Source organism: Bactrocera tryoni, chromosome 5, assembly GCF_016617805.1.
Source record: "Bactrocera tryoni isolate S06 chromosome 5, CSIRO_BtryS06_freeze2, whole genome shotgun sequence".
Classification (NCBI taxonomy): domain Eukaryota; kingdom Metazoa; phylum Arthropoda; class Insecta; order Diptera; family Tephritidae; genus Bactrocera; species Bactrocera tryoni.
Window position 1 is genome coordinate 52,973,585 of NC_052503.1, and position 26,903 is coordinate 53,000,487.

Here is a 26,903-nt window from a genome sequence, read left to right on the forward strand (position 1 = left end):
TATGTATATTTGCCAACAAGCACAACTGCACAAGTGGTATTCTCTGCCTTACACAAACACTCACACAGATGCATATGCACACATGAGTATTCCATTCACATGTGCGCACATACATACATACATATATATGAGTGTGTGTTTTTTTATATTTCTTGAGCTTCTGTAAATGCCTCCCTTGACATTTTTTGACGTGTTGCATGACATTTATTTTTTATTACATGACATTTTTACTGCTAAAATCCTTCCCTTGCCAGTTTCATTGTTTTTTCTTGGATTACGAAATTCTTATTATTATTATTTTTATTTATTTATGTCATGATATTTTGTTGTCATAATTTTATATTTGCTTGCTGATTCCCTACCCGTTGCCTTATTTGCTATATCCAACCTGCTGCCTTGCTTTTGCACACATACAAACTTGCATGAAAATCGAAACACACTGCAAAAATATACGCTTGCTTATTTAAAAAAAAAATAATTAAAATTTGAAATATTGGAAAACTAGTTTTTGACTTAACAAAATAATATTTCTTTAAATACTCTTTACAAACAAGAAGAAAGCAAACACTATTGGTGATATTTAAAAAAATGTTCTCTAAAAAATTTAACTGAAATTTGAAATTTTCGAAAATGACTTTGCATTGTATGTATTTCAAAAATGTTTAGCATTTTATGAAACATATTTTTTATTTCAAAACACAATTCAACACTTTTGGTGATTAAAAAATACTGTATACAGTACTGTTTTCTTTACATTGTACATATGTACATACATATGTATGTATGTACATATATTCCGCCAATCTGTTGTATTTTTGCATTTACCCAAAACATATCAAAAATTAAAAAAAAAAAATTAAAAACAATTAATTAAAAAAATGATTCAAATATCACAAATGTCAAGAAAACTACAAAAAAAAACAAATATTCACTTTATTCCAAAAATTTTTGTATTCAAAACTTCGGCCAAATTGTTGTGTAATTGGATTTACTTAAAAAATACCAAAAATGTCACGAAAAATTATAAAAGAAAATTAAAAAATTATTAAAAAATATCAAAAATGTCAAAATAAATTACAAAAAACATCATTTTTTTTTCAATAAAGTATTCAAAATTTGTTGTACTTAAAACTTGTTTCCAATACGGTTTTATTTTGTGGTTTTTCTGCATTTACTTAGAAATGTCACAAAAAAATAAAAAAATAATATGAAATATGCCAAGAAAAGTTAATTCAACATTTAAAAAAAAAAGATTTCAAATATTAAATACAAATTTCTAATGTTTTTTTTACTTTCTCTTCAGCGTACATCCTGCTTTGGCTTTTCTTCACATTTTCACCAATTTTCTCATTACTTTTTGAGTTCTGTGTACACATATGTATGTATGTACATATATACATACTTACATAAGTCGTTCACTTGATACAATTATAAGGTACGCGCTTCACTTACATTTAATTTTGAAATTTTACTATGCATATTTGCATAACTGTATATACATATGTATATTTAATTAACATAATATTAGCTGAGAAAACTACACTTAAGCCAGTAAGTAATAGCAGTGGGGTGTGTTTGTGTTATATTTCAATAACAACTGGTTGCTTACGTGTATGTAAGTATATACTTTTAATATGCACTTTGTATTTTAAATTTTTTGTTTTTATTTTTTTTATAATTTTTTTTCAATATGTATACATTTTTTATCAATTTTTTTTAGTTAAACATTTGTTTTTTAATTTTTTTTAAATCAATTTGTTTTAAATTAATATTATTTTTAGTTTCTAATGTTTGTCTTTAATTCCAAACTTTTATTTATCACTTCACTTGTGTTTTGCATATGTACATATGTAAGCATGCGCTGAATTGCAGCTGAACAGTTATTCGTTGAACACAAAGGTTAAGGATAGAAAAAACATTTTCACACATACATACATACATACAAACGAACATACTACATGCATATTGGCTTTTAATTATAAACTATTTAGTAAGCATACAAGACAGTTAGGCATTTGCGTGTGTATGTGTGTAAGTATGTATATGTGTATGTATGTATTTGTGTTGCCGCATATGCATTGCACTTATTTGATAGGCGCACTGCAACTACAGCAACAACGCGTAGGACACTTTGAAATAAATTACTGTTACTTCAGTTGTTTTTGTTTGTTGTCGGGGACAAAGGTTTCTAGCTAAAATTTTGTTTTGCATTATTTTCAAATAGTTTTTGCTTTATTTATCATTATTTCTTTTGTACACCTATACTTATATAAACCTTAACGCTAATATACAAACATACACATATATTTATAATAATAATAATAGTAATAATAAGAGAATGATTTTTTTTTATTTTTTGAAATAAGAAAAAAAGACACAAAATCGCTTAAAAGAGCATCAATTGTATTTGTTTGTGTGTGTGTGTAATTATGTGTATGTGTAAATATAAAAAGTAGTGAAGGGAAAAAATAAACAACAACAACAAAACGATTTTTATGAAATTTTCAAAAATTTGCGAGTAAAAAACTACTTAAACCGATAAAGCCCTAATTACATACATATCTACTACATACATACATAAGTATATAGTACAAACATATATTGTATGCATATAAATGTACATTATAATACACTAATTATAACAATTAATAACATTAGAACACTATTTAACATTAATCATACAATCGTCAACAAATTTAGTAAATAATTATGTATACATGTAAGTGTGGTTGTAAATATGTATTTGGATTTTTTCCATCTTTTTTTTCGTTCGTACTCTTGACGTATATATAATTTTGTGTACAGATTTCTTATTGTATGCATTTATTTTAATATTTTTTAGCTTAAAATTTTTGAAAAATCAGGTAGTTAACTTTATTTACACATTTATAAGCAGCAAAAGTTTTTTTTTTATTTTTGTTATTAGATTTTTGTATATAATTTTTCTTTAATTACTTTTTTCTACTTTTACGAAAGCTATGCGTTTGTGTGTGTACATAAATACAGTTCTAATTGCAAAGAAAAAAAAAAATATCTCAAAACAACACAAAACAAAAATAAAATCTTTTTGACATAAAAAAAAATTTAAGTTGTGAAAAGGAAGAATATGTGATGATTTGGAGGCTCAAAGGACTAAAAATCTCTAAATCTCGTTATTCAAATAATTGCTATAAGCCAAGTGAATGTAAGAAAAATTCTAAAATCGCGACAATTAATATTTTTTTATTTACTCTCTGCCTGTTTATTTATGTATTACCTGAAAAAATAAAAGATGCAAGTAATATTTTCAAAATCTTTGTCAAAATTTTGCACTAGTAAACAACACTGAGCCATGCTTCTTTTTCTTTTTTTCTGTAAAGTACTAGCCTTTAAGCTTCTAAGCTCTTAGTTTCATATATATTTTTGTTAGTAAAGCGACCATTACCTTCTTATATTCTCAAGTCAATTTTTGGCTAAGGCAAATAAAATAATAAATTTTGTTTTTGTACAAATAAATATCAATAATTAATTTAAATTTTTCAGAACCGATTTTTTGCACATTTTCCCTAAACGACAATTTTAAATAGTTAATTTGTAGAAAATTGTATTTACAGCTTGCAAATATGAAAAGACTAAGTCGAGGTAAGTAGTTTTGTTAAAATTCCAGGAGTACCTACATACATAGACATATGCAAATTTTGATGTTACAATAGTAAATAACAAAATTCGAAATACGTTTTCAATATGTTTCTTCAAAAAAAAAAAAAAAAAAAACAGTAATAAAAATATAAGTCAAGGAAATAAAGAAATATCGAAAACATATAGTTAAAAACAATTATGCTCTTGTGGTGTCACAAAAAATCCGCCCCAAAAAGTAATACATGATATTAAGAATAAGAATTCCCACAATTTTCAAAATATCCTCAAAATTTCGTAAAAGTATTTTTATAACGCCTAAATCGTTCTTTTTTGCAGAAAACAAAGTTTCACACAATTCCATTTCACGTTTTAAACAAAAAAAATATTATTAAATAATTATTAAAATAAGTAAATGGAAAAATAAATAAATATTAACATAAAATGTGAGTTAAAAAGTCAGAAAAATATTAAAAATTAAAAACATATGTAGCTAAAATTATCAAAAAAAGCTGCACAATAATGTTGTCTAAAAATTGGTAAATTAAATCAAACAAATAAATAATAACATAAAAAGTCAACTAAAAGGTAAAAAAAATTTATAATCAAAAGTATAACTAAAACTATCAAAGAAAAAAATTCAAACTAATATTGTCTAAAAAATAAAATAAAGAAAGAAAAATAACAAATTTAAAACAAAATGTGAGAAAAAATAATGAAGTCACTTATTCGGTTTAATATACCATTATTGAATGGTTTGTTTTGTTTTATAGCAGCCTCGAAAACTGTTCCTTCAATTTTTTAATTAAATGAAATCACACGAACAAATAAGTTTTCTTCTGTTCTATTGAATTTTTGTTCGATCGAAACCATAATTAACTCACATTTATTAAATAAATTAAAGCAAATAAATACTTTTGTCAATCTTTTTCCGCTATAACCTCAAAAAATGTTCCAATCTCAACAAAAAAAAAATCTTAAAATTTTGAAAAAATAATTAAAGTTGTTGTTTTTTGAATTTCATAAAACCCTCCCCTCTCCAACCTCAGAAAACGTATGTTCCATTATCGAAACGAAATTAATACGCAAACATAACATACATACGAATAGTTTGTAGCCAAGAACGCCAGCTTTCTCGTTTAACTGCATTTTTCCAATAATTTGTTTTACCACCGTAAAACTTAGCGAATTCTGGAAGGGCCTATGCCTCTAGCAATATACCCAATTGATTATCCCGTACAATTTTCATCTTTATATACAAATTTTATTCCAAGGCCAGTTAAAAATTTTGAAAATTAAGAACTGTTTGTCAACAATCATTTTGGGTCTACTCACTTGCTAGTTGCTTACAAAAACATTGCAAAACAAAAACTTATTATTATTCTTGTACACACACAGTGCACGCACAGCTTTCGTCCTTCGTTTAGCATTGATTTGCGATTCGATTTTTAGTTTGCTTTTAGCATTTTTCTGCAATTTTTGTTTAGTTTTCTAGTAATTATGAATAAGGGTTATGTTTACAGATACATTACTTGTTTTTGTTGTACTAAATTTAGGCATAGAAGTATACGATTTGAATGCTTAACAATTTAAAAGGTTTTTCGAACACATTGTTTGCTGTGTTGCTTCTCCGTTACTTTTGCTTATAATACAATTACATACGTTTACACATATACATGTGTGTGTATATACATATATCTATATAGTATATCAATTAATATTTTAATATGAATAAACGCTTAAGCTATATCAATATACATATATATCCATTTGAAAAATATATTATTTATCTTTCTCTGCCTTAACTGTAAACATACATACATCTACGCGCTGCCCGCTCGTTCGTTCTACGTTTTTTCTGTTTCTTTTTTTTTGTATTTTTTTGTTTTTTAGTTTTTACATTCTGCAGTTGAATTGCATTGGTGAATGGGAATAACGTAAGTTCCAAGTGCTACTAAATTATTCTCTAGGCATGTATGTAAATATATATATTGTATGTACCTCTATCGTATATGTATTTGTAGCTTAACATCCCAATTGTTGTTTTACTGTTTAATCTTTTTGTTTTACATTTTTTAATTGTATTTCTTATGATTTAAAACTAAAAACCAACCCTGGATTTTATTCCGCGCCATTCGACAACCCACCGAAATTGCCGCCTGCCGCATTTGAAGCGCTTTCGTCGTCCTCTGGCATACATACATACATATATATATACATATCTATGTTGAACAATCCTTTACAAGTGTACAGTTATGTGTAGCCCTAGCGGATTTATACTTTCCGTTTAGCATGCAACATTTCCATGAGTAGCGTCTGTGTGGGCGCACTACCGGCGCAGTGTTTCGAATAGAGATGATCTTCGCCTCGCGAAGCCATCGCATGGATGTCGGGCAGTATGCTGAGTAGCCGTCGGAATTTATCCTAACCGAGAGAAGTGCGAAAAGTGAAACAAAAACATTAACTTTAATTACAGTTACAACAAATCTTTCGTTAGTTACCGTCACTGATGGATAACAGGTCAGCGTGTAGTCCAGTAGCGCTGCTTGTACATTCTCTTGACCCTCCAAGACCGTCTTCTTGTTGACAATACCACGCACATCTAGATTAGAAGCAAATTTGCTCATTTAAACATTTTTTTCTTTTTAATAAATTACTGTTTTATTATTATTTTTTTTTTTAATATTTCTTTAATTGATTTTTCTTTATTTCGTGTATACTTTTATTTTTTTTTTTAATTCTATCAATTTTTTTACTCACCTGGATTGAGTAGTATTAGGAATTTCATACACACATAATCGCCCATGTCGAATTTGAGGTCTTGCAGACGATTTTGCAGCTCATTGAAATAGTCAGCCAATTGCGGTACACCAAGCAGGCCTAACCACAGCAGATTGAATACTTGACCGTTATTCAGTTGCGTCTCATCGGGTAGACCGTTGTGTATTCGCTGATGCAAATGATCGAGCACAAGCATATCGGACCAGGAATGCTGCAGCAATTTCATTTGGTCGTCAACCTGTGAAACGGAGGAAGAAAGATGATTTCGGATAATTTTAAAATGTTTTATTTGAGTTGTAGTTATGAGCAATGTGTCTAGATAGAGGTTTATGTATATGAAAAACGTCTTAACTTGTCAGATCCAAGACAAATATCAATTAAGCCCATTTACTACTACTACTGAGCATAATATTCGCAACACCATTACCCATCTTGAGACCCAGCATTCATTATTGGATGCCGCTCGCAGCAACTCGGACTGACGTATGGCATGACTTGGCGCATTTTACGTCGAGATCTTAAGTTGAAAGTGTACAAAATACAGCTTGTACAAGAACTGTAGCCGCTCGTCCTTCCCAAGCTATATCATTTCACTCTATGAGCTCTCGAAAAGTTCCAAGAAAATCCGACGTTTTTGGGCCATGAAACATGGATTCCGAGGGACTTTTCGGAAATTTTGATAACAACATTCCACGCCTACAAGTATACTATATTTTTAAAAAATAAGCGATTGAATTTTGAAAGTCGGTACAGCGTTCTTCAGGGTCATGCCTTTTTCATAAAAATTAATTCTAAAATGTTGAGATGTGACCAGTGAAGAAACTTTGATTATTAACCATCAGAGAAAACGACAACTTTTCAGCAAATTCCACATTGTTGTTATAAAATCGATCTTGTGTCTATTCCTGCTCAACAAACACACAAAAAAATGGCATTGATAAGTTAGAATTTTCAGTAGACTACACTTCTAATGTCCAAGAAGCTCTTAAAAAATTGGCTGTGCTATTTTATTCTCAGGCGAAGAAACTATCATTACTTTCCTTTGCTGTTATTATTAATTAAATAAAGGAGGTGGATGAAAGTGGATAAGATTCTTTACTATAGAGATTGTATGATTTCGGTTCGGACATAAGTAGTATGCCCTATAAAGCATTAAGCTCTGGCTATGGATATCCTAAACTCTTCTAAAACATTACTGCATATGCATTTACTCATTTTGGGAAGAGCTTTAATGCATGCTTCGCGTGAAGCGGAGCTTTAAGCGCGCAGTAGAGAGTATTAGCCGTGACAACGCGCTCAGAAAATGTGCAACAGCAGAAGAAGCGTGAGCGCTGCAGCAAATCGCAGCTTACATTGGCGGCTCCAGATTTGGATACAAGTTTCATGCAGCACCCGTGATGCGTACGCGCCAGCGGCAACGTCACGTCAACGCAACGCCATCTTAAATGCAATCACTGGCATCAGCGGCTCCGGCCGCATTTTGTTGCGTTTGTCCGTGAATGTGTGCGCGCGCACACCAACACATACAAGCGATTTTATTAAAAAAAATATTTGCATATGTATGTGTGGGTAAAAAATAAAGCGCACACACACACATGCAAGCGTGCGATAATCGAGCGCAAAATGACTCGGTCGATGCGCTGCGGCTGTATTGGTGGAACCTTTGTGCAATGTGTTGTTGCGTCATGAGCATGAATTGCCTGATGACTGTGTGGTTGTGTGTGCATGTGTACATTGCTTTGTTGTTGCTCTGTGTGTGTGTGTAGCACGTTCAGTTCACTCTGTTCAGCTTTGGTTGGTAAGTAGGTCAGCCAAGCAATCAGTCAGCCAGCGAGCGAGTCAAGCAACAAGCAACAGCAGCAGCAGCAACAAAAGCAAGCAAAAAGCAGCACAACTACAGCAACAACAACAGACATGGCAGCCAGCATGAGCAAGCAAACGAAATCGAAACTTAATTCAGACTTGAGTGTATTGTTCTTGTTGTTGCTGTTACTGGCTTTTTAGCTGTTTTCATGTTGCCACGCTCTTGTTGTTATTGCTGTAGTCGCCTAACGTCCCTTACAACACCGGCACCATCACCCGCCGCCCTCAGCCTCTGACCTGTGCTGGCGCGTTTACATAATCGCTACGGCGCGCGCGTATAAAATCACAGACGCAAGCAACAAAAAATAACAACAACAATAACCAGCCAAGAAAAAAATAAAAGCGAAATACACGAAATTATACATGCATCAATATGCTAAAAATAAAAAAATATACAATAATACAATATTATGTACAGAGCGCTAACAACAACAAATTGACCGTGGATTACGTATGAGCTCGCGGCGCTTGAGCCGTGCACTTAATGGCGTTTATTTTAAGCCACAATTGTGAATTTTTAATTTTAGGCTTTTTATATTTTCGTTTTTTCGTGCTCTCTTTGCTCATGCGTTCGCTTTGTTTAGCGCGTCATCAGCGCGCACTCACCTTAAGATCCTTGAAAAAGACTGTGTTTCTAGCCCAATCCACCTGCGAGAACAGATTCTGGTCCAACACTTTGCACATCAGCTCGAAGAGATCAACTTCCACTTGATTGTAGGTTTGTTTTTGTAGCAGCGCAAAGAGCTGGGTCTGCCATTCTCGATCGTCTATCGATTGCACGAAATCACGTATCATCGGTGACACCCTGCGTTTGCAATAACAGAGAGAGAATTTCGTTAAAATAACACCACTTTTTTAGTGAATTTTGTAAGCTCACCTGAGCGGCTCGATGATGGAGTCGGCTGTGCTTGAAGGATGCGTGCCAGAGTCGAAACTGCAACAACAATAATAAAAATTATTAGTAAAGTGTATTAAAATATTATTAGTGAGAGCGAAAAATAGTATGTTTGTTAATGATCATTCATATCAAATGAAGAGAGAGGTGCCGTTTTGTAAATATCTAATTTGAGTTTTCAATTGCCTTAAAGTCAATGCAAAACGATTTTGTTTTTGGTGAACTGAGTTTGGTCTAGGATTTTAAAAAGTATTTTAAAAATTGTCTCAACATTTTTTTTAATTCGATGAAGATTTTTCAAAAAATGAATTTAACAATACAATGAAATTTTTTTGCTTATTCTAACGGTAATGCCGATTTAAGACGACATATTTATGCGCATATTAAAAATAAAGTAACAGTAATTATAATAACAATAATAATAGTCATAATAATTAAATAAAAAATGTTTTCTGGCCAAACAGCTGTCAAAAGATCCTCCCCTTTATTTCATTTAAACTTAAATATTTCGTAAAAACCTGTTAAGGTTAGATTAGACTTTATAAAAAAATAAATTTTGAACTTAATTGTTTTCAGGAAAAAGGCAGTAAAATCCTGTATAGAAAAAAATACTAAATCAGGTTTTCAAATTATAAAAAAATGTTCTTGTAAAAAATATTAATACAACACTTTCCCTATATTGAATAAAATATATGAAGGAGTATAAACTAAATGTTTAAGAGATAATTAGTAGATTTTTTTTACATTTTTTTTAGTTAAATTGCTTTCGGGAAATTCAACTTGAATTTAATAAATAAAATAAATATTATCTAAGAATTTAATTTAAAATTATTAACTAAGGAACAAGTTTAAAAAAAGTTGGGAAAATATGTACATACATATATAATCAAAAACAAATTATTCTATGGTTTAAAATGAAAAACATGAAAAGAAATAAACAAAATGTTTGAAAAAATATTTGCGAAATATATTTTTAGTAATATTTTGTGGAAAAAATTAATTTTAAAAACTGTTTAAGGAAAACCATTAGTTTCATGAAAGGAGTATAAACTATTTCTTATTAAAAAAATAGTTCAATTATAAAAAAAAATAATTGCGTTAAAAAAGTAATTATATTAAAAACAAAATTAAATAAAAAATAATAAGTAAATATAAAAATATAATAACAATTAAATTACAAATAAAATTATATCGAACAGTTTTTTTTTATTTTCTTTAATAAAAATCTTAATGCAAATATCTTTTTAATTTTTGAATGAACCAAAATTTCAAAAATATTTTATTCTAAATTAAATATAAAATTTTAATTTTTTTAATTTAATGATAAAATATGGATTTTAAAAGGTAGATTTACTTCTTATTTTATAACAAAAATTACATAAGAAAATAAAAATTAGCTAGTCTTGTGAACTCAATATTTTTTTAAGCACAAATTTTGCTATGTACGCATAAATATTTAAAAAAAATTAAAAAAAAATCAGTAAAGTGGTATTTAAATAAAATAAAATTATTTATATATTTAAATCAATATAAAAAATTAGAGAATAATATAACGAAAAAATAATAATGTTATTATTTAAAAAAATATTAATAATTATATTTGCTTTTATTGTTAGAAGTAATAAGTAAAATAATAAATAAAAATGTATTATCATTTTTTTCTTTCATAAAAACTTTGAAGAGTCGTATACTGAAAATAATTTTGAAAGAGAATGGTGATTGATTTTTGCATGTAATTTGTATGTGCATTGTGCAAATACATACATACATGTAATAGTTTTATAGGTTATCAAGTGCCGTTAAGCATTAAAAATAAAAAATAAACTAACAATAATTTTAAAGATATTGAGAAAATATTACTCAAATCCTTTAAGCACTAAATAAAAGAAAGGTATTGATATTTAAAATGAATGAATTAGCTAAACATATCCAAAAATAAGTTAATGAAATAATAACAACCAAAATGAGGGAAACGCAACTTATTTGAGTTCGGTTATATAACCGAAACAAAATGAAAAATTTAATATAATATCTGAAAAGATATAATAAAGGATATACTTGTAAAATATTATTAGTAGTCTGCCAAAACCGATACTGTAGACAATTTGTCTCTCAAAATTATTTAAAAAGCCCATTTTTATTAATGATTTTTTTCGCGAATGAATTTCACGCTAAAAAATCTCAGTCTAACCCATCCTAGCGGTACCTCTCCACAATATTTGAACTGCTTACGATTTTGTGCATGGCAAATTTTAGTTTCAAGAACAACAGGGGCGCAGCACCGCTCAATCGAAGCAAGTACACACATAAATGGGGATAAGAAGAAATGAAGTCATGAGATTTGCGCATAAACGACGTGACACACACGATTGTCAATATGTGTGTGTGTATGCAACAATAGTTTATGGTAATTAAAGGTAGCATTTGGTAAGACAGTAAAGCATATACCACATTTTCGACTCGGACGCATTCTGCAGAGATCCAGTTCCAGTGTCATGGCAATTGCCGCTGCCACTGCGGTTGAGTCCATCGCTGCTGGTGTTGTTGCTATTGTTGGTGTTGGTGCTGGTGTTGCCGCTATTGCCGCCACCAGCGCCTCCACCGCCGCCGCTGCCGTTGCCGCCATTCATGGGCGTCGATATCACACCACCGCTCGTGTTAACCTGTCCGAGCGCGATGGCGATGGGACTGGGCGATGAATCCGGTGACTGTGTGAGTGAGGACACCTGTTCGGAGGCGAAGACAATTATTATAAGTAGTGTTACTATTAAAGAAATATTTTTTGTTTTGTTGTTGTTTCTGTAGTCGTCTTTACCTGAGGTATTTGAATTTCTTGCTTTATATTCATATTCGGATATGATTGTTGGTATCCTGGCGAGAGTGGCGACGACTTCATCTCAACCGAACCAATTGATGTGCGCAGCGCTTGGAGGGCGAGTTGCCGCTGCCGCATGACTTGTAGCTTTCGCGCCCGATCACGTTTGTACATAGGTCCGAACTTATTGCGACCACCACGCATCCGATCCGCTCGCACGGCTGTGAAAGAAACAAGCAAACAACACAAGAGAGTTAATAAATTGGTACTTTCGTAAAAAGTTTTGAGGTTGGAATTTGAGGTTATAATCGCATTCATACAGAATTATTGTAAACAACTCTTATAACGTTTTAGAGAGCGTATGTGTGTCATTTTGACCGACGTTATTCCTAGATACAATATAATGTACTAAAGTCTCTTTTGTAATCAATAGAAAATAGTCGACAAATCCCTTTAACCAACAACCTATGTAATTTTTACTTTAAAAGATGTAGCCTTCTCGGGAGATCGGGAGAGCTCAATCATTATTATAATATATAAAAGTAAAAATTGGCTGTCAAAACAAATTTCGACCCAAAACCCTATTTCTAAATTTTTGTGCTCTTTGTTTTAATTAAAATATGTGAGCCAGATGTTGAAAACCCGTGTTAATGCCGGCGGTGATAATTTTTTCGTTCCAAAAATACGGTATTTGTACAAATGGTTGTTGTTGTCGTAACGGAGAGAAACCTAATAAACGGTAAATAGACCTTGGCCTATTTAATATTTAGTTTCATTCCGATATAGTAGAACCGAACTCGTGAGTTCGAAAGTTTCTGAAAGACCAGAATGAGCTAAAATTACCTTTTATTATGGCTTCCAAATAAGGTCAGTTGTTTGATAACAAAGCTCTATAAGAACAAAAAAAAAAAATTGTTGCCCTGGGTTCTCAGCAAATTTTATTGCTTTCAAGCGTACAGATTGCGATTTATTCATGAAAATGTTGAATATGCTTGTGTATTTATGATAAATGCATATTTTGATATTATTTATTAGTAATAAAAATTTAGTTTTCCACTCATGATTAAGATTCTGTGCACTTTTTTCGCCTACACACATCACGTGATCCCCGCTCTCAGACTCCTTACCTAATATGAGAAAAATATTTGAAAAGTTTTCAGGTATTGTTAGCAATCCAACGTGGATATATCTAGAATTACAGTCTACAAAATGCCCTGTTTTCTTAATGAAAATTTCGCTTCGGCTTCATAGACTACTTGATGAATAATGCCGCCAAATAGCCATCTATCAGTACAGTCTGACAATGGTTGTGAAAAAGACAGTAAAACAAAAATTATTTTTTCCAAATGAACTCAGGCATTGATATTGAAGGACATTGTTATAGTGATATGTGAAAAAAAAATCCGAACTTAGTATGACGAAGATGAAAGTTGAATGTAGAATTTATGTCAAGGTTATAAATGTTCTAGAAGTTTAAGTTTGAAAATTTTTTCGTAGAAACTCGAAAATTTCGTGGGTACTCATTTTTTATTGTGACGGGAAGCGTCAAAATTTGGAGTGTGGAGCTTTAATCCTTACCTAACCTACTCTCAAATCATATCTCTCCCATGAACCACCTGATTAGATATTACTTCATTGAGGGGAAGAAATACATTTAAGTAACTTCTATTGTATGCACTAAGCCAGTAAAAACTTTGAGTATGAAGTTAAACTATGGCCGGATAATTTTGGAAATTATGTTAGAGAAGATGGAAGGCCGTTCAACTAGCATCAAAAAGTGATGGCATTAAAGTTGCTGGGATCGTCACTTGATGGCGGATAACTACTAGTTCCTAAAAAATGATTGCCGACTGGAACATTTTAAAGGAAAATCTCATCAAAGGCATTCTATTGATATATAACATATGTTTTCGACATTTACCTTTCTGTTTACTTCGATGCATGCTCATTTTTGAAAACAAAACTGACATGTCAAAGATTTCAGCTATTTTTTTCTTGTTTTCTGATTTTTGTAAAATAAAATGAAAATGAAGATTTAAAAATAAACAGGAGCAAATCTTACAAAACCTTTGACAGTTTCAAAAACTGTGGACTTTTTTTCTTGTTTTTTATTTTAAGTAGTTGATACAGTATTTTTCCGAGCTTAAGGGGTTATACGGTTAGAATTTTCAAAAAATCGACTTTTTTAATTTTATTTTCTTAATGTACATACTATATTTATATATATAGTTTATGAATACACACAGAAAATTTCATATTGTTCCGGTGAATGTTTTCGATGTTCCATGCCAATTTTAGAATACGTTTCAGAGTCCTTGGAAGTGCATTTCAAACTTTAGACGCGTTTTTCTCAATATGGTGTTTAAAAATCGGTGACCAATAGTATTCGAAAATATACTCGAAAATAATTATTATCAAGTTTTTTTAATAAATCAATTTTTTCTTATTCAAAATTTAAGTCCGAAATTTTGGTCAAAAATTGAAAAAAATTTATTTTTCTTATTCTTTCGATTAACATTATTTAATGAAATCTGTTTTTTTAATTAATTTTTCTTTAATCACTGCAAAACGTCTTTTTTGAGAGGAGCTCCCGAAGATCAGCTGTAGTTCCTTTCCAAATAAATATTTTCACTAATACCAACTCTCAAAATACCTTAAAATATACCATGATATGTTTACAAATCGATCAATAAATTTAAAAGTTTTATTTTTCGGCTTTCTAACTGTATATACCCACTTAATAGCACAAAATGCATTTTTACACTTTTTAATTGTATATAATTATGTGGCAAACATTGTCAATATTTTTAAAGATTTTTTAGTTTAAACCCTTAGAATTGGTAAATTTATTAATTGTTAAATTTTATATAACTAAGTGGCAACTTTATTGCTCAAACGGCAAATATAGTATTATCTTATTTAGTTTAAAAGTTTAAAAATTATTTTAATCTAATTTTTTTATATTGATAATTAGGTGGCAACATTGTTGTTAAATTCAAAATATGAGTATTTGCTTGATACTTGATTTTTAAAATTATATTTTTTAAATTAATTATAAATTACAAATTCTCTCAAAATGTTCATTTTCAGTTTTAAAATACTTTTAGATTTTTTAAAATTATTTTTTAGGCAAAATAAGCCTCTATTTATTGCGTTTATTAAATTATGTTTCGTGTTTTTTTTTTAATAAAAATCAAAGAAACTGGTCTTACACATTTTTAGCATATATAAAAAATCCACGCATAATTGCAGTCAGGGAAATGGGTTATGGTTCTCAAACAGAACTACTTATGCGCCTTTAAGTATGCAGCACATATAAGCAGAATAAGCTGCTTTGACTTTAAGGCTAGAAATATTGATTTTTGACTTGAGTTTTTCAAAAAAGATGCCAAAGGATGGCTCATAAATTTATTCAAAAACTTTAAGTCATGCTATGAGTTACACATCTATATATGTATGTACATATGTGTGTATTTATTTGTAAGAACCCATTTGAATACTGCGTTTTGCAATATATTTTTCCTATTTTAAATGCATTTGGCCCGCTTTCGCGAAATAAGGACAAGAATACAAACAAATAAAATATAATCAGGCGTCCAACTGCACTATGGCAGCAGCGAGGCGGGGTGGGGGTGCGTGGGGGTAAAGTGTAGGTGACACCATTCCATGATGATGCAAACGTTATTGCAGTCTAAACTGCACTTAGCGGTCGTTGGGAGGGAGATGATGGCCTATCAGCCGACCAAGCAACCAGCCAGCACCACCACCAACACTGGATTCCGTGAAATAAAAGAAAATCGCTGAAAAAACTAAAGCTTTTTTACTTCTACTCATTTCGGTTGGTCGTCGTTTGCTGCCGACGTTCATACGTATTTCGTATTTCTTTTGCACTCAAACAAGAAACTGTAATTTAGGTCAAGCATATTGTTTACAAATATTCCACATATACGTATATGCTTTGCGCGCACACACACATGCACAAACGCGCGCACACAAAACTGTGTGTATGATAAACCATTGAAAGCGAAAACGAAACAAACACACACAACGCGCAGCAGTTTGAATCGTACAACGGAAATGCGCGTGTATATGTGAGCTAGGCGGCATGCGAAATAAAAAGCTGAGCTGACAAAAGCATACATCTCTTGGAGTGTGTGTGCGCGCGGCAAGCGTCAATTGTGCGGACGTCGGCGCTACAGCCGGCCCCGCTGTCAAATGAGGCACATAGAGTTGTGAGAGCGCATATTACTCCAGAAGTTAAGAGCGCGCGGCGCTCAAAGCTTTTCTAATGCCACTCACTCGCTTCACAAAAAGCGTTGCAGAAAACAAAAACTATGTCCAAACCGTACAGTGATGTTGCAATATGAAGCTACATATGTATGTATGTACTTATGTGGTGGCTTGCGCGCGCATTGCTCACATTCAACTCTTTGGCAGTGCGCCCGCTCCGCGTAAATGCAGAGCGAAGTCACGCGCCAACATTGCAGCGCTCTCCAAGTACAAGCGGAAAGCGCTCGCAACCATTACTCGTAAGCGAGGGATTCTTCAAGCGTTGGCTTGTGGACTTTACTTACAACAGCAACAGCAAACGCGCCAACAGCAACGGCGATGAGCGACCAAAACTTTCCTGCGCTGGTGAGCGCAGCAAAAGCGTGCAGCGAATGTGATTACACGATTGCGCGATTACGAAGCACAACGCTGTGTAGCGTGTTTTCGCTTTCGAGTGGAGTAGGTCAAGGACAGTATGGAAACTGGGACACCACCACATAGGCCGCAAATGCACCACACCACAAGCAACATCTAATGCCGCATCGTCGTCTCATAGTCACACCAGTGCGCCAACATGTTACAGCAGCGACAATTATATGCATTTATGGTTGAGCGTGTGTGTGTGTGTGGCAACGAAAGCATTGGAAAGCGCTGCGAGTATGAGGAGCTTAGCGCGCTTGCCGCTTGAGTGGCCACAGCAGGCAGTGCAATTATTAGCTAATACCAACACCACTGTCACTATCACTATCACTTTCAGTATCAACAACAGCAACAAAAACAACAGAAACCAACAACAATAGCAATATGATTGCACATTGTGCCACATGACCATACTTTCATTGGCATTCGTTGTTCGGCGTTCGGCACTCGGCATTCGCCGCACATCATCTTGCATGTTTCGTAAGGATGTGTGAGTGTTTGTCGTGTGTACACATTTTGCATGCTTACATCGGATAATCCAATTTGAATCGTGCCGCCAATTCTCAAAAGTAGGTGAATGCTGACTTCGGAGCGCGCGGAGTAGGCGAGTTTATTGGTGTGGAGTGGTGGAGTGATGGCGCCGGGTGTGTTTGTTGTGATTATTGGAGGGTGCTGTTAGATTTTCTGTATCCGAGTGCGGCGGACGCAATATGTTTGTGTATATATCTGTCAGATACATAGGTCATGGTACCGGTGAAAATCGGAAATCTTCATGGCAGAATATTTAATTAGGTCAGTCTCATACAATGGCGCGTCTATGTATACATAGTAAATAAGTCAGTAAATATGTAAAATGGATTTCTGGATTGTGCGCGCCGGTACACGGTAATACATATTGTACATAAATAAGGAATTGAATTATTGTGTTGTAGATATGTATGTTAGTCAAGTTAATATGTTTGATTAGGGGGCATAAATACAGTGCCGGTCCCAGCAATTTTTAGGGGAGGGGATAGTTTCCTGGTGCCAAAATAATAAATAATCGTCAATATTATAAATAAAAATCAAAAATTAAAAAAAATAGGTAGCACTATTTGTCATAATATTGAATTAAAAATCATTTTCGTGTTTCTATCATCTCTCAAAATACAAATAAGTTCAAATACATTTTCCTGTAGTTGCGTTCTTTTAATCTACAACATAACCTAAATTGCTGTAAAACTCATCCATTGACAGAACCGTCTCAGAGATTTTGCAATTTTTTAAAGTTGTGCTACCTTATGTTTAAATGAGAGCATCAAAGAATCCCTGAATACTATCAGTCTCATTTAAGACATCATTAGACCCATAACGTCCAACCTCATTACGCCTCAACTCAACACCAGTCAATACCCAACTATATTTTCCACTTTGGCAGTACAATACCTTTTTGAATGAAACATTGAGATCCGTGGATGATATCCCATCACATCCCTAATTTTCAAAAGTACTTCTTGAGTACCGAAAAGTCTTTAAACCTTCAGGTAACCATTATCAATTTCAACAATTCTTTTCGTACTAAATCGGGAAGCGCATTAATAAAGAATGCGTAATCTGATGAAGCTCTCTTTACCACTTCTTCTACAGTCAGTCAGTCTTATATCAGAATGGCTTTTAAAATCCATTCAACAGATCTGTTAGAAAAAATGTTTAAAATATTGAAGTGCCAACTCACTAATTATGTTATCATAGCCTGAATAGTCTCAGCACTCACTTTTAATAAAAAATTGTTTTTGTTCAACAGCATGCAATACGAAGACCATAACATTTTTGTGCTTTCTCCTCATTACTCTCCCTCTTCATTACTCATTACACTATACAGAGCGCGCTTTATCGAAAATCTGTGTAAAAAGATAAAATGCCTCGAGAAATAAAAATTAGGAAAGCAGTCAAACAAGTTGTCAGTGGTCCTAATCAATGAGAAGAGGTTACATCTGAAATAATAGTGGGGCACTGAGGGTAGTTAAACTAAATATCCTTTTACCTCCTTTGAAAGCAATAGTCGAGAATATTCGCAGAATAAATCTTGATATAGTATATTGTAGAATTCATGACTTAAAAAGATTCAAAGCTATCAAGGGCTATGTATTTCGAAATCGCGGGACAAATTAAGTTAAAATTAAGAAAAATAAAAATATGTTAAGCTATATATTTAAGTTATTGCCAGCGTTTTCATTAGTGAGATGCGACAATTGCCATTTAAATTCGCGCCTTGCGATCAAAATTATCTAAAACATTCTAATTCTAATCAATTTATCAATCTGTCACTACTTACAGATCAACTTGGAGACACATCAAACATAAAAAAGCCCCATCTGCAAATCCTTATCACATGGAAAAAGCAAAAGGAAATAATTGTTGATAAAATTATGATTCAGACGCCACGAATCGATGTCGCTTTAATAGGAAAGAACTAAGTATCTTTTGAGAAATATTAAAATGTGGATTTCCCCAAGTTGTCAAAAAAAAGCATATACATAGTTATAGCTTTATAATATTTTAGTTTTTACCAACGAATCCACCATACATCAACTCTCAATAGACCATTTAAAGAAAACCACCTCTTTTGACAATTACTCACAGCGCGAAAAAGAAAAATTTTCTTTTTATAAAAACGATAGAAAAATTAAGAGAGAACTCTTTTATACGATGCCTCTTTTAAAACCGAAAACGAAATCGCAAAGTGCAACAAAAACTACAATTTTTGTTAAAAACGAGTTGACGATTTCAAAATGTAAAGGAACTACATGTCAGATCTTATATTTAAATTTTGCTCGCTTTTCTTACTCTGCATAATAGAAATCTCTGTTGAGGAGAATCGAAAGCTCTGTTGTGAAGACAGAAATTCATCTGATATTTTAGTCGAAACTGAGAAAAGTGAAAAATAATTAACTCAAAATAAACTAGAAAATTTGATTTGAAATTATTTGATATTTTCGTATAAAATATACCGGAACTCTCTTTCAGATATTATTATCTTTGAAAGTAAATTGAAAATATTGATATTTAGATTTATGAAGCTCACGGTTATATAATATAATCTCAAATACCGCCGAAGACCAATAAATAAATACATAAGCTTAGGCTTGAAGTTTTAGATTATATGTGACCTGGTCTACGAAAAAGGTAGCTAACGTGCGAAAACTAGTTTTCTGGGAAAAGCTGTTAAAAATAATCAGTTTCTCGTTATCTCATTAATTGTTCTCCTTTTTTTTGACACCTAAGCCCCCTTTCCGTAGACCAGGTCACATATAACAAAGAAATGTTTGAATCCATTAATCAATTGATGCGATCGGTATGGAATCTAATGGATCTTTCTATGGAGCGTAAAGACGAAAAATTAAATGTCTGAGATTCTCTAAGTTACTACTAAGGGTCGTCTATAGAAGTGAAAGAATAAAGTTTTTGGTTATTTGTAGTTGGGTGTTAAGCCTACTACCTGCACAACCTTGAAGGTGAAAACCCGAAGAAAACTATAAAACAATGAAAAGGTGTAATGGCTGCCGGACGACGCTTTGAACCGTAAAGAAGCTACTGAAGAAGTGTTTTGAAGGATCACAAAAAGAAAATATTAACATACTTACATACTAGTACATGCATACAGCAGTATATACCTTTATGTATGTTTGAGTGTGTATGTATAAATATATATGTACATATGTATGTAAGTAATAACTGTCGCACCGGCTCACTTCAAACATAGTTGAGCAATAAAAGGCAATAAATCAGCGATGCGGAGTGTGACGTGACTTCAAACACTTCGCTACCGCATCGCACAGTCAAACAAACACGTACATATGTATGTATATATTATATATACATGCAAAGTACCAGCTGATAACGAGCATACAAGTATATCAATGCAAAACTTTGAAGATATTTAAAAACAACAAAACTAGTTAAAAAAAAACTGTAAATTTATATATTTAATTCACGACGGCGTTGAAGTGTTTGGTCATAAGGATACACAACGGTTAAATGGCTAAATGACGAGCTGAGTGAACAATGACGAGTCATTTGACTGGAATTACCTGCATAAGAAACACGTAAGTATATACATATGTATATAAAACTATATGTATATATATATGTATTTAAACACATTAAATTACAACAATCACATAAGTGACTATACGTATGTATGCCTACTACATAACACTGTATCTCAAAAAAGCTATAAATACCCTATACTTATATACATATACATATATTATGTATGAATTTATACGAACGGAACATTGGAGCGGAAGGCAACAACGAAAGAAGTGTATAAAGAAATAAAGCAAGAAAAAAGTATAAATACTAATAAATTAACAAAAAAAGCTCTCTACATGTTGCATTGATTACACACATAAGGAAATCTGGGTCATGAGCGTAAGAGATGGCACTATGGGCCAAGTGCGCATACGCGGAAACGGGACAGCGGTATGAGGAGCGCGTACACTCACACATACGTCACACACACAGCGCACACGAAACATTGTCATGTGTATGTATGTATGTACGCGCGCGTAAGCTTTGCGGTACACACGGCGCGCTTTGGATGCGGCAGCGCTACCGCGGCCGCGACCACGGCACTGAGTTTCGAGATCTAATGTGGCGCTCCAGCAAATTTGTGGCGGCATTATTTCGGCAGCGTGCGCTATCATGGAGCGCGCTTGTGAGCTCATTGTCTATATGTATGTAAGTACGCGCTGAATGCTAGTGCTGCTGCCGCGCTACACCGCACTGCTTTTTAATGCAAATAAGCGACTCGTTTTTGTGTTGCCAGCTAGTTTGCGACACAGCAGCGGCACGACAACGCGAAGTTGTTACAGCGAAATTACGTGCATATTCGGGCGCACTAACTCGTTTTGAATTCTGTTTTCATTTTCATTTCAAGTTGAAAAACTGCAACAACAAGCGCATGCTGCCAAAATGAAAACGAAAATCGACAAGAACCTATAGACTTGTTGTTTTTGTATTTTATTTTCATTTTGACTTTGCACAGCTGAGTGTCGATTACAAAATGCAATAAGGCCAAAATGCGCCGCTAAACTGTGGCGGCGCGCTGAAGCTCTTTTGGGCGTTGTGACTGTTGGTGTGGAGCGCAGGCGACGAAATTGCATGAAAATAGTTAAAATCGTTTGTTTGTTGCATGGACAAAAACAAGCAAGAATTGTAGTCGTAAAGTTGTTAGCGCTGCATACTGATTGCGGTCTCGATTTCAGAAATGCACACACGCACACATATAAATACTTTTTTACACACATTTATTGTTACTGTGTGAGTGTGTTTATGAGGGACATGCAATGAGTGGCAAGTTCAAATGCCACAATAAAGGCTTTATGGGCGCATCCCACGAAAGTGGCTAGCACATTAGCCTATAAATAGGCGTAAAATGGGGGTGATTAAAGAAGGACTTGTGGACACTTATTATTACATTATTTATTTCGTCAACAAAATGCTTTGGCATATTTAAAAAATTTCTTTTGATAAGTCAGATAATGTCATAAATATAGCTCTAAATCTCACGCTCATTATACCCTGAACAGGGTTTACAAAGTTTTCGACGAAGTTTGTAACACGCAGAAGGAAGAGTCAATGACCCTAAGTATATATATATACATATATGTATATAATCCGCGTGACGAGCTGAACTAATTTAGCCTTGTCTGTCTGTCTGTCTGGATATACACGAACCTTAGTTTTTGAGATATCGCGGTGAAACTTTGCACACGTCCTTTTCTCCCAAAGAATCTGCTGTTTTTGGAAACCGCAAATATCGCATTACTTTGAGATAATGCTGTCATACAAACTGATGATCAAAATCAAGTCTTGATATGGAAAACTTTTTCATTTCACAAGATTTTTCACGAAGATTATTGTCTGAATTGTCCGAACATATTACACAAATCGGATTTCCACAGCATGTTCTTGCATGTAGAGTTTTTTTTATGAAGGGTCTGCTTCGGCGGACCCAAAGTTAACGTTTTTACTTGTTTTTAAGTAGCTTCAGTTCTTCAAAAATGATGGTGGTTTATATGTATACAACGATAACTGTTCCATGTATCATTAAGTAGTTAGTTAGACTTTGCGGAAGGTATCAACTTTTTACTGAAGCCGTAACTGAGCACTGGGGTAGTGTAAAAATGAAGTTGTGAGAGATTGAGGTTTTTTTTTAATTTTATTTGCCATCTATTCTTTATATTGTACTATTTTGGTTAAGCGATCCGTATTCACTACACTACTAGCTCTCCAGTTTTGTTTCGAAATCATTTTTGAAACGAAACTATAAATAATTTCATATACAAAAATTACTTTACTTTTATTCTTCCGAGTTTATTATTTAGTTCAGTATTATAAAGTTCTGGAAAAATGCTCGAACTGTATGAGGTTAGCTATAGTTATCTAACCTTAACAAAATAAAAGATGCTAGTTGGAAACTTGCTCTACGAACTGTGGAATTACCTCTATAATGCTCTCTAAGCTGGATTTAACTAAGCTCATAACAGCGGAGTATGCATATACCGATCCTCAAAAGTACTCGTGTGTGTAGTGAAGCTCCATCTCAAAAAACTAGCATTATGTTTTATAAGGCTATTAAAATAAAAAAGTACAACTAAATAAAAATTTTTTTTAATTATTAACATTTTTTCATGATTCTAATAGGGACGATAGCCATTCACGTATTTTATAAGAATAAATTGGGTTTTTGTGTTTCAGATGATCCGAACATGAGAAATCGTGTCTGCCAGTGAAAAAACGCATCTCATTCTCCCAGTCTTTTCTCCGACAGATGTCATTAAAAAGTTCCGAAAAAATTCGTTTATACACTCCACGATATACATACCTCATGATACATACATACATACATATGTGAAAAAAGTTCTATTGTAAAAAAAAAATTTATGAAAAAAAATGTCAAAAAAACAGGCCAGATTACCCTACTGACCCCTTAAGCAAGTAGATGGGGGTAGCACACGTAATGTATAATTCTGAGGTTATGAATATAGTTTTTAACGAGAATTTTTTTTAAATGATGACTATTTTAATCTTTTGGTTGCAGTTTTTCTGCTTCTAATACATTTTTCTGAAAATTTATTGCACATTTGCGATCCAGTCGCGACTCTCCTCTGATGTTTGCACTTTATATGTTTCCAAAAGTACTCTCAGAAGAGCTGCAGAAAGTTTATTACATTTAATGCAGCTGTGCAGGACATGACTTTAAAGAATAGTTTCTATCAATGTTAAATATTTTCTTTATAGTAGGAGAAAATGTTAATGAAGTGAACTTAAGAAACGGAATTCTATCTTTTATGAGATAAATAAAGAATGAAATATTAAAAAAAATCATATCAATCAAGTATGCTGGGTTGTTCTTTTCACAAAAAATTAACAAAATAATTCCGCTAAGAAAACTCAGCAACCGAAATACATTATTATAAAACAACGAAACAATGCCGTAATAAAGGGGAGATACGAATGAAAAACGAAAAGAAAATTAAAAATTGGAATAAATAAAATCGTCACGAGACGTAACTTGCTATTAAAGCAAAGTATTACGACATAAATAACATAAAAGCAGCAACAACAAACGATAATAATTTTTAATAAAGCTTGTGGTTTCATTTGAATACAGAAATACTCATGCACGCATACATACAAACAGAAATATTCAAAAATATGTTAAAGCGTTAACAATGTCAGCCTGGCAGCACAAAGCCGCAACAAACGCAGCTTTACAATGCAAATATACACATACATATGTACATATAAATATAATGCATAGATCTGTGTTTGTGTAAAGTATACGCAGTGGAGCGACTCAACGCGTTAAAGGGACTTGCGAGTAATGCCCAAAACTAAAACATAAAAACACAGCGCTAACAACAACAATAACAAAGAAAAACAGCATTTCGCTCTCAGTCGGGCTGCGCGCACAAAACATTTTGCTGTGTGTAAACGCGTTTGTGGGGCAAAACGCGCACGAAAACATGCAAAGCCATTTATAGTATATACATACGTATATATGTATGTATACATACATAAGTGAAAATCGAAGCATTCTTACGATAAGGCGACACAGCGCGACGCCGAACTTCGCCGCTTACAATTACTTCTGCATTGTTCTTATTTTTCTGCCTTTTTCTGCTTTAGACTTGGGATAGGTCGGGCGCTGCTGTTGTGCCGTTGTCTTCCGCAACGCCAAATACACACGCACACACCGATTTTAACCACCCCACGCTCCGCCAGCAACACACTATGCGCTGGAGTTATAGCTGCTGCTCACTTTTGCTTTCTGCTGGCTCCTCGCATTCCTTGTGGCCCACACCACGCCCTTGCCAGCTACTTGTGTGCGCCTTTTTACTCAAATTCTTATTTTTTGTTATTTGCTTTCGCTTATTGCGGTTCTATACACACAGTGTTCTGTGTTGCGCTGCTGCAATCGGCAATTGGCGCTCGTCCGCTTGCTCGTCGTCGCCACGGCGCGCTGACGCGAGTGACGTTGTCAACGTACACTTTCGGCTTGTCTTTTCGTGGCGCATTTCGAAACGTGCATGTTTACCGATTATCACATATAAATTCATTTATATTCATTTTTTGGGGAAGGCGCATATACACATAGACATACACAGCTGGATATTTTTATATTCAGACAAAGCGCAGCGCGTTCATTTCTCATTCACAATATTCAAAATATTGTGGAAGGCTTGAAATACTTGTGTCAATAAGCAAATATGTAGATACGTATGTAAGCGGGAAAATGAAATGGTGTGAAGAACGCCGCGCGCACGCTTTGTCTTTAGCGTGAATATTTCCAAATTATACAATATATACGTATAAACTTAGCACATCGCAGTCACTAAATACCTACAAATTAATAAAAAATATTGTTAGCAATATTTTGGTGCGCTCCTTATTATTGCTATCCACTTGTCATGCCCTTTTTCACGGTGACTGTCAATAGCGCGCGCGCACATATTTCCCATGAAAAGCAAAGCGCTCCAACCAATACCAACCAGCTGTCAACTCTACCGTGAGCGCGAATCGATAAGTGAATGTTTGGTATATTGTCTTACCGCCCAGCTCACACCACTGGTCACGGCGGCATGCAAAGCGCCTCATGCCAAGCTATTCTCTATACGCTCACAAATTCAAATTCCTCGCTAGATTAACTCGTGTGTGCCTGCGACTGGTGCATCAGCGTACCACACATTTCATTTTGAATTCCTTCCGCAATCGCCACCCTCACCATGCTCCCAACAATTCATAGTTGGGCTTTGGGCGACCAACAATGAGCGACTCGCGTCTGAGTAATAACAAAAAATATCGATTAAATTCTTCTATTTTGTTTGTATTCGTGTAAATGTGTAAGGCGCATAACGGTAACAACTGAGTGAAATCATAAATCCTCGTGCGGGCCGATCCACAATAACGGCGAAAGGATTTATGATTTAGAGGTATTATGCATTTTGAATGGCAAAATATAGAAAAAGAAAAGAGAGATGGAGAGAAAAGTATAGGAACAGATTCACAACTCTCCTGAGCTCTCGGATTTAAATAATAGAAGTAGCTGGAAAATCACTTTGACATTTAAATATTACAACAATTTGTCATTTAACAAAGTCCAAAATATAAATCAGTAAAAATGTGTTTCCTAACTGGGTGTTCATGCCGAATGTTCCTTAATAATATATATATTTAGGTGAAAAATGTACTCACGAAGGTACAAAAACATTCCAGAGTTTCATTAAAACTTGTAGGGCCTAATTTAATTTATGTTGTGTTTTGCCAAGAAACATATCAAATTTAACGAAGAAGCTCAAAACCCGGAAAATATGATTAAAAAAATGCTGTAATCGAGACCCTACCCTTCGAATTTTGATTGGGCTTGCACGGTCTCGCGCCATAAGTTTTATCATCATTGTTAGTCAGGTCTATCGCTCTATAATGCAACAATTTTCATCTGAAGGTTGTAAGCACAATTGATATCGTACTGGTATCTAAGATGGAACGAAGATGAACTAAAAGGAAGTTTTAAGTGAATGTGAGAAGGTTAATAAAATTGTTCGACCTAAAGGACTTGCCTAAAAAACTTGAACTAATCATCTTATCGGGAAGTTTTGCAAAGTCTTACAGGAAGAAGAAGAAGTCTATGGCTTTCTTCGAAGTTTGTATATGTTGGTATACATTTGTTATAATCACTCAAAGAATATCTTTTGT

General features: G+C 33.3%; 1 protein-coding gene across 4 annotated transcripts in view; it reads right to left on the reverse strand.

Annotated features, from left to right (window-relative positions):
* Nucleotides 1-5,480: 5,480 nt before the first annotated feature.
* The window catches only part of LOC120778952 (nuclear hormone receptor FTZ-F1), a 104,978-nt gene continuing 83,555 nt past the window's right edge, over nt 5,481-26,903 (reverse strand). For all 4 annotated transcript variants that reach the window (XM_040111021.1, XM_040111022.1, XM_040111023.1 and 1 more), the window contains 7 exons: nt 11,970-12,190; nt 11,603-11,880; nt 9,137-9,193; nt 8,866-9,064; nt 6,376-6,634; nt 6,117-6,217; nt 5,481-6,039 (listed from right to left, as the gene is read on the reverse strand). In XM_040111021.1, the coding sequence (XP_039966955.1) occupies nt 5,890-6,039; nt 6,117-6,217; nt 6,376-6,634; nt 8,866-9,064; nt 9,137-9,193; nt 11,603-11,880; nt 11,970-12,190 (1,265 nt within the window). In that variant the 3' untranslated portion in view covers nt 5,481-5,889. The remainder of the gene's footprint in view (nt 6,040-6,116; nt 6,218-6,375; nt 6,635-8,865; nt 9,065-9,136; nt 9,194-11,602; nt 11,881-11,969; nt 12,191-26,903) is intronic.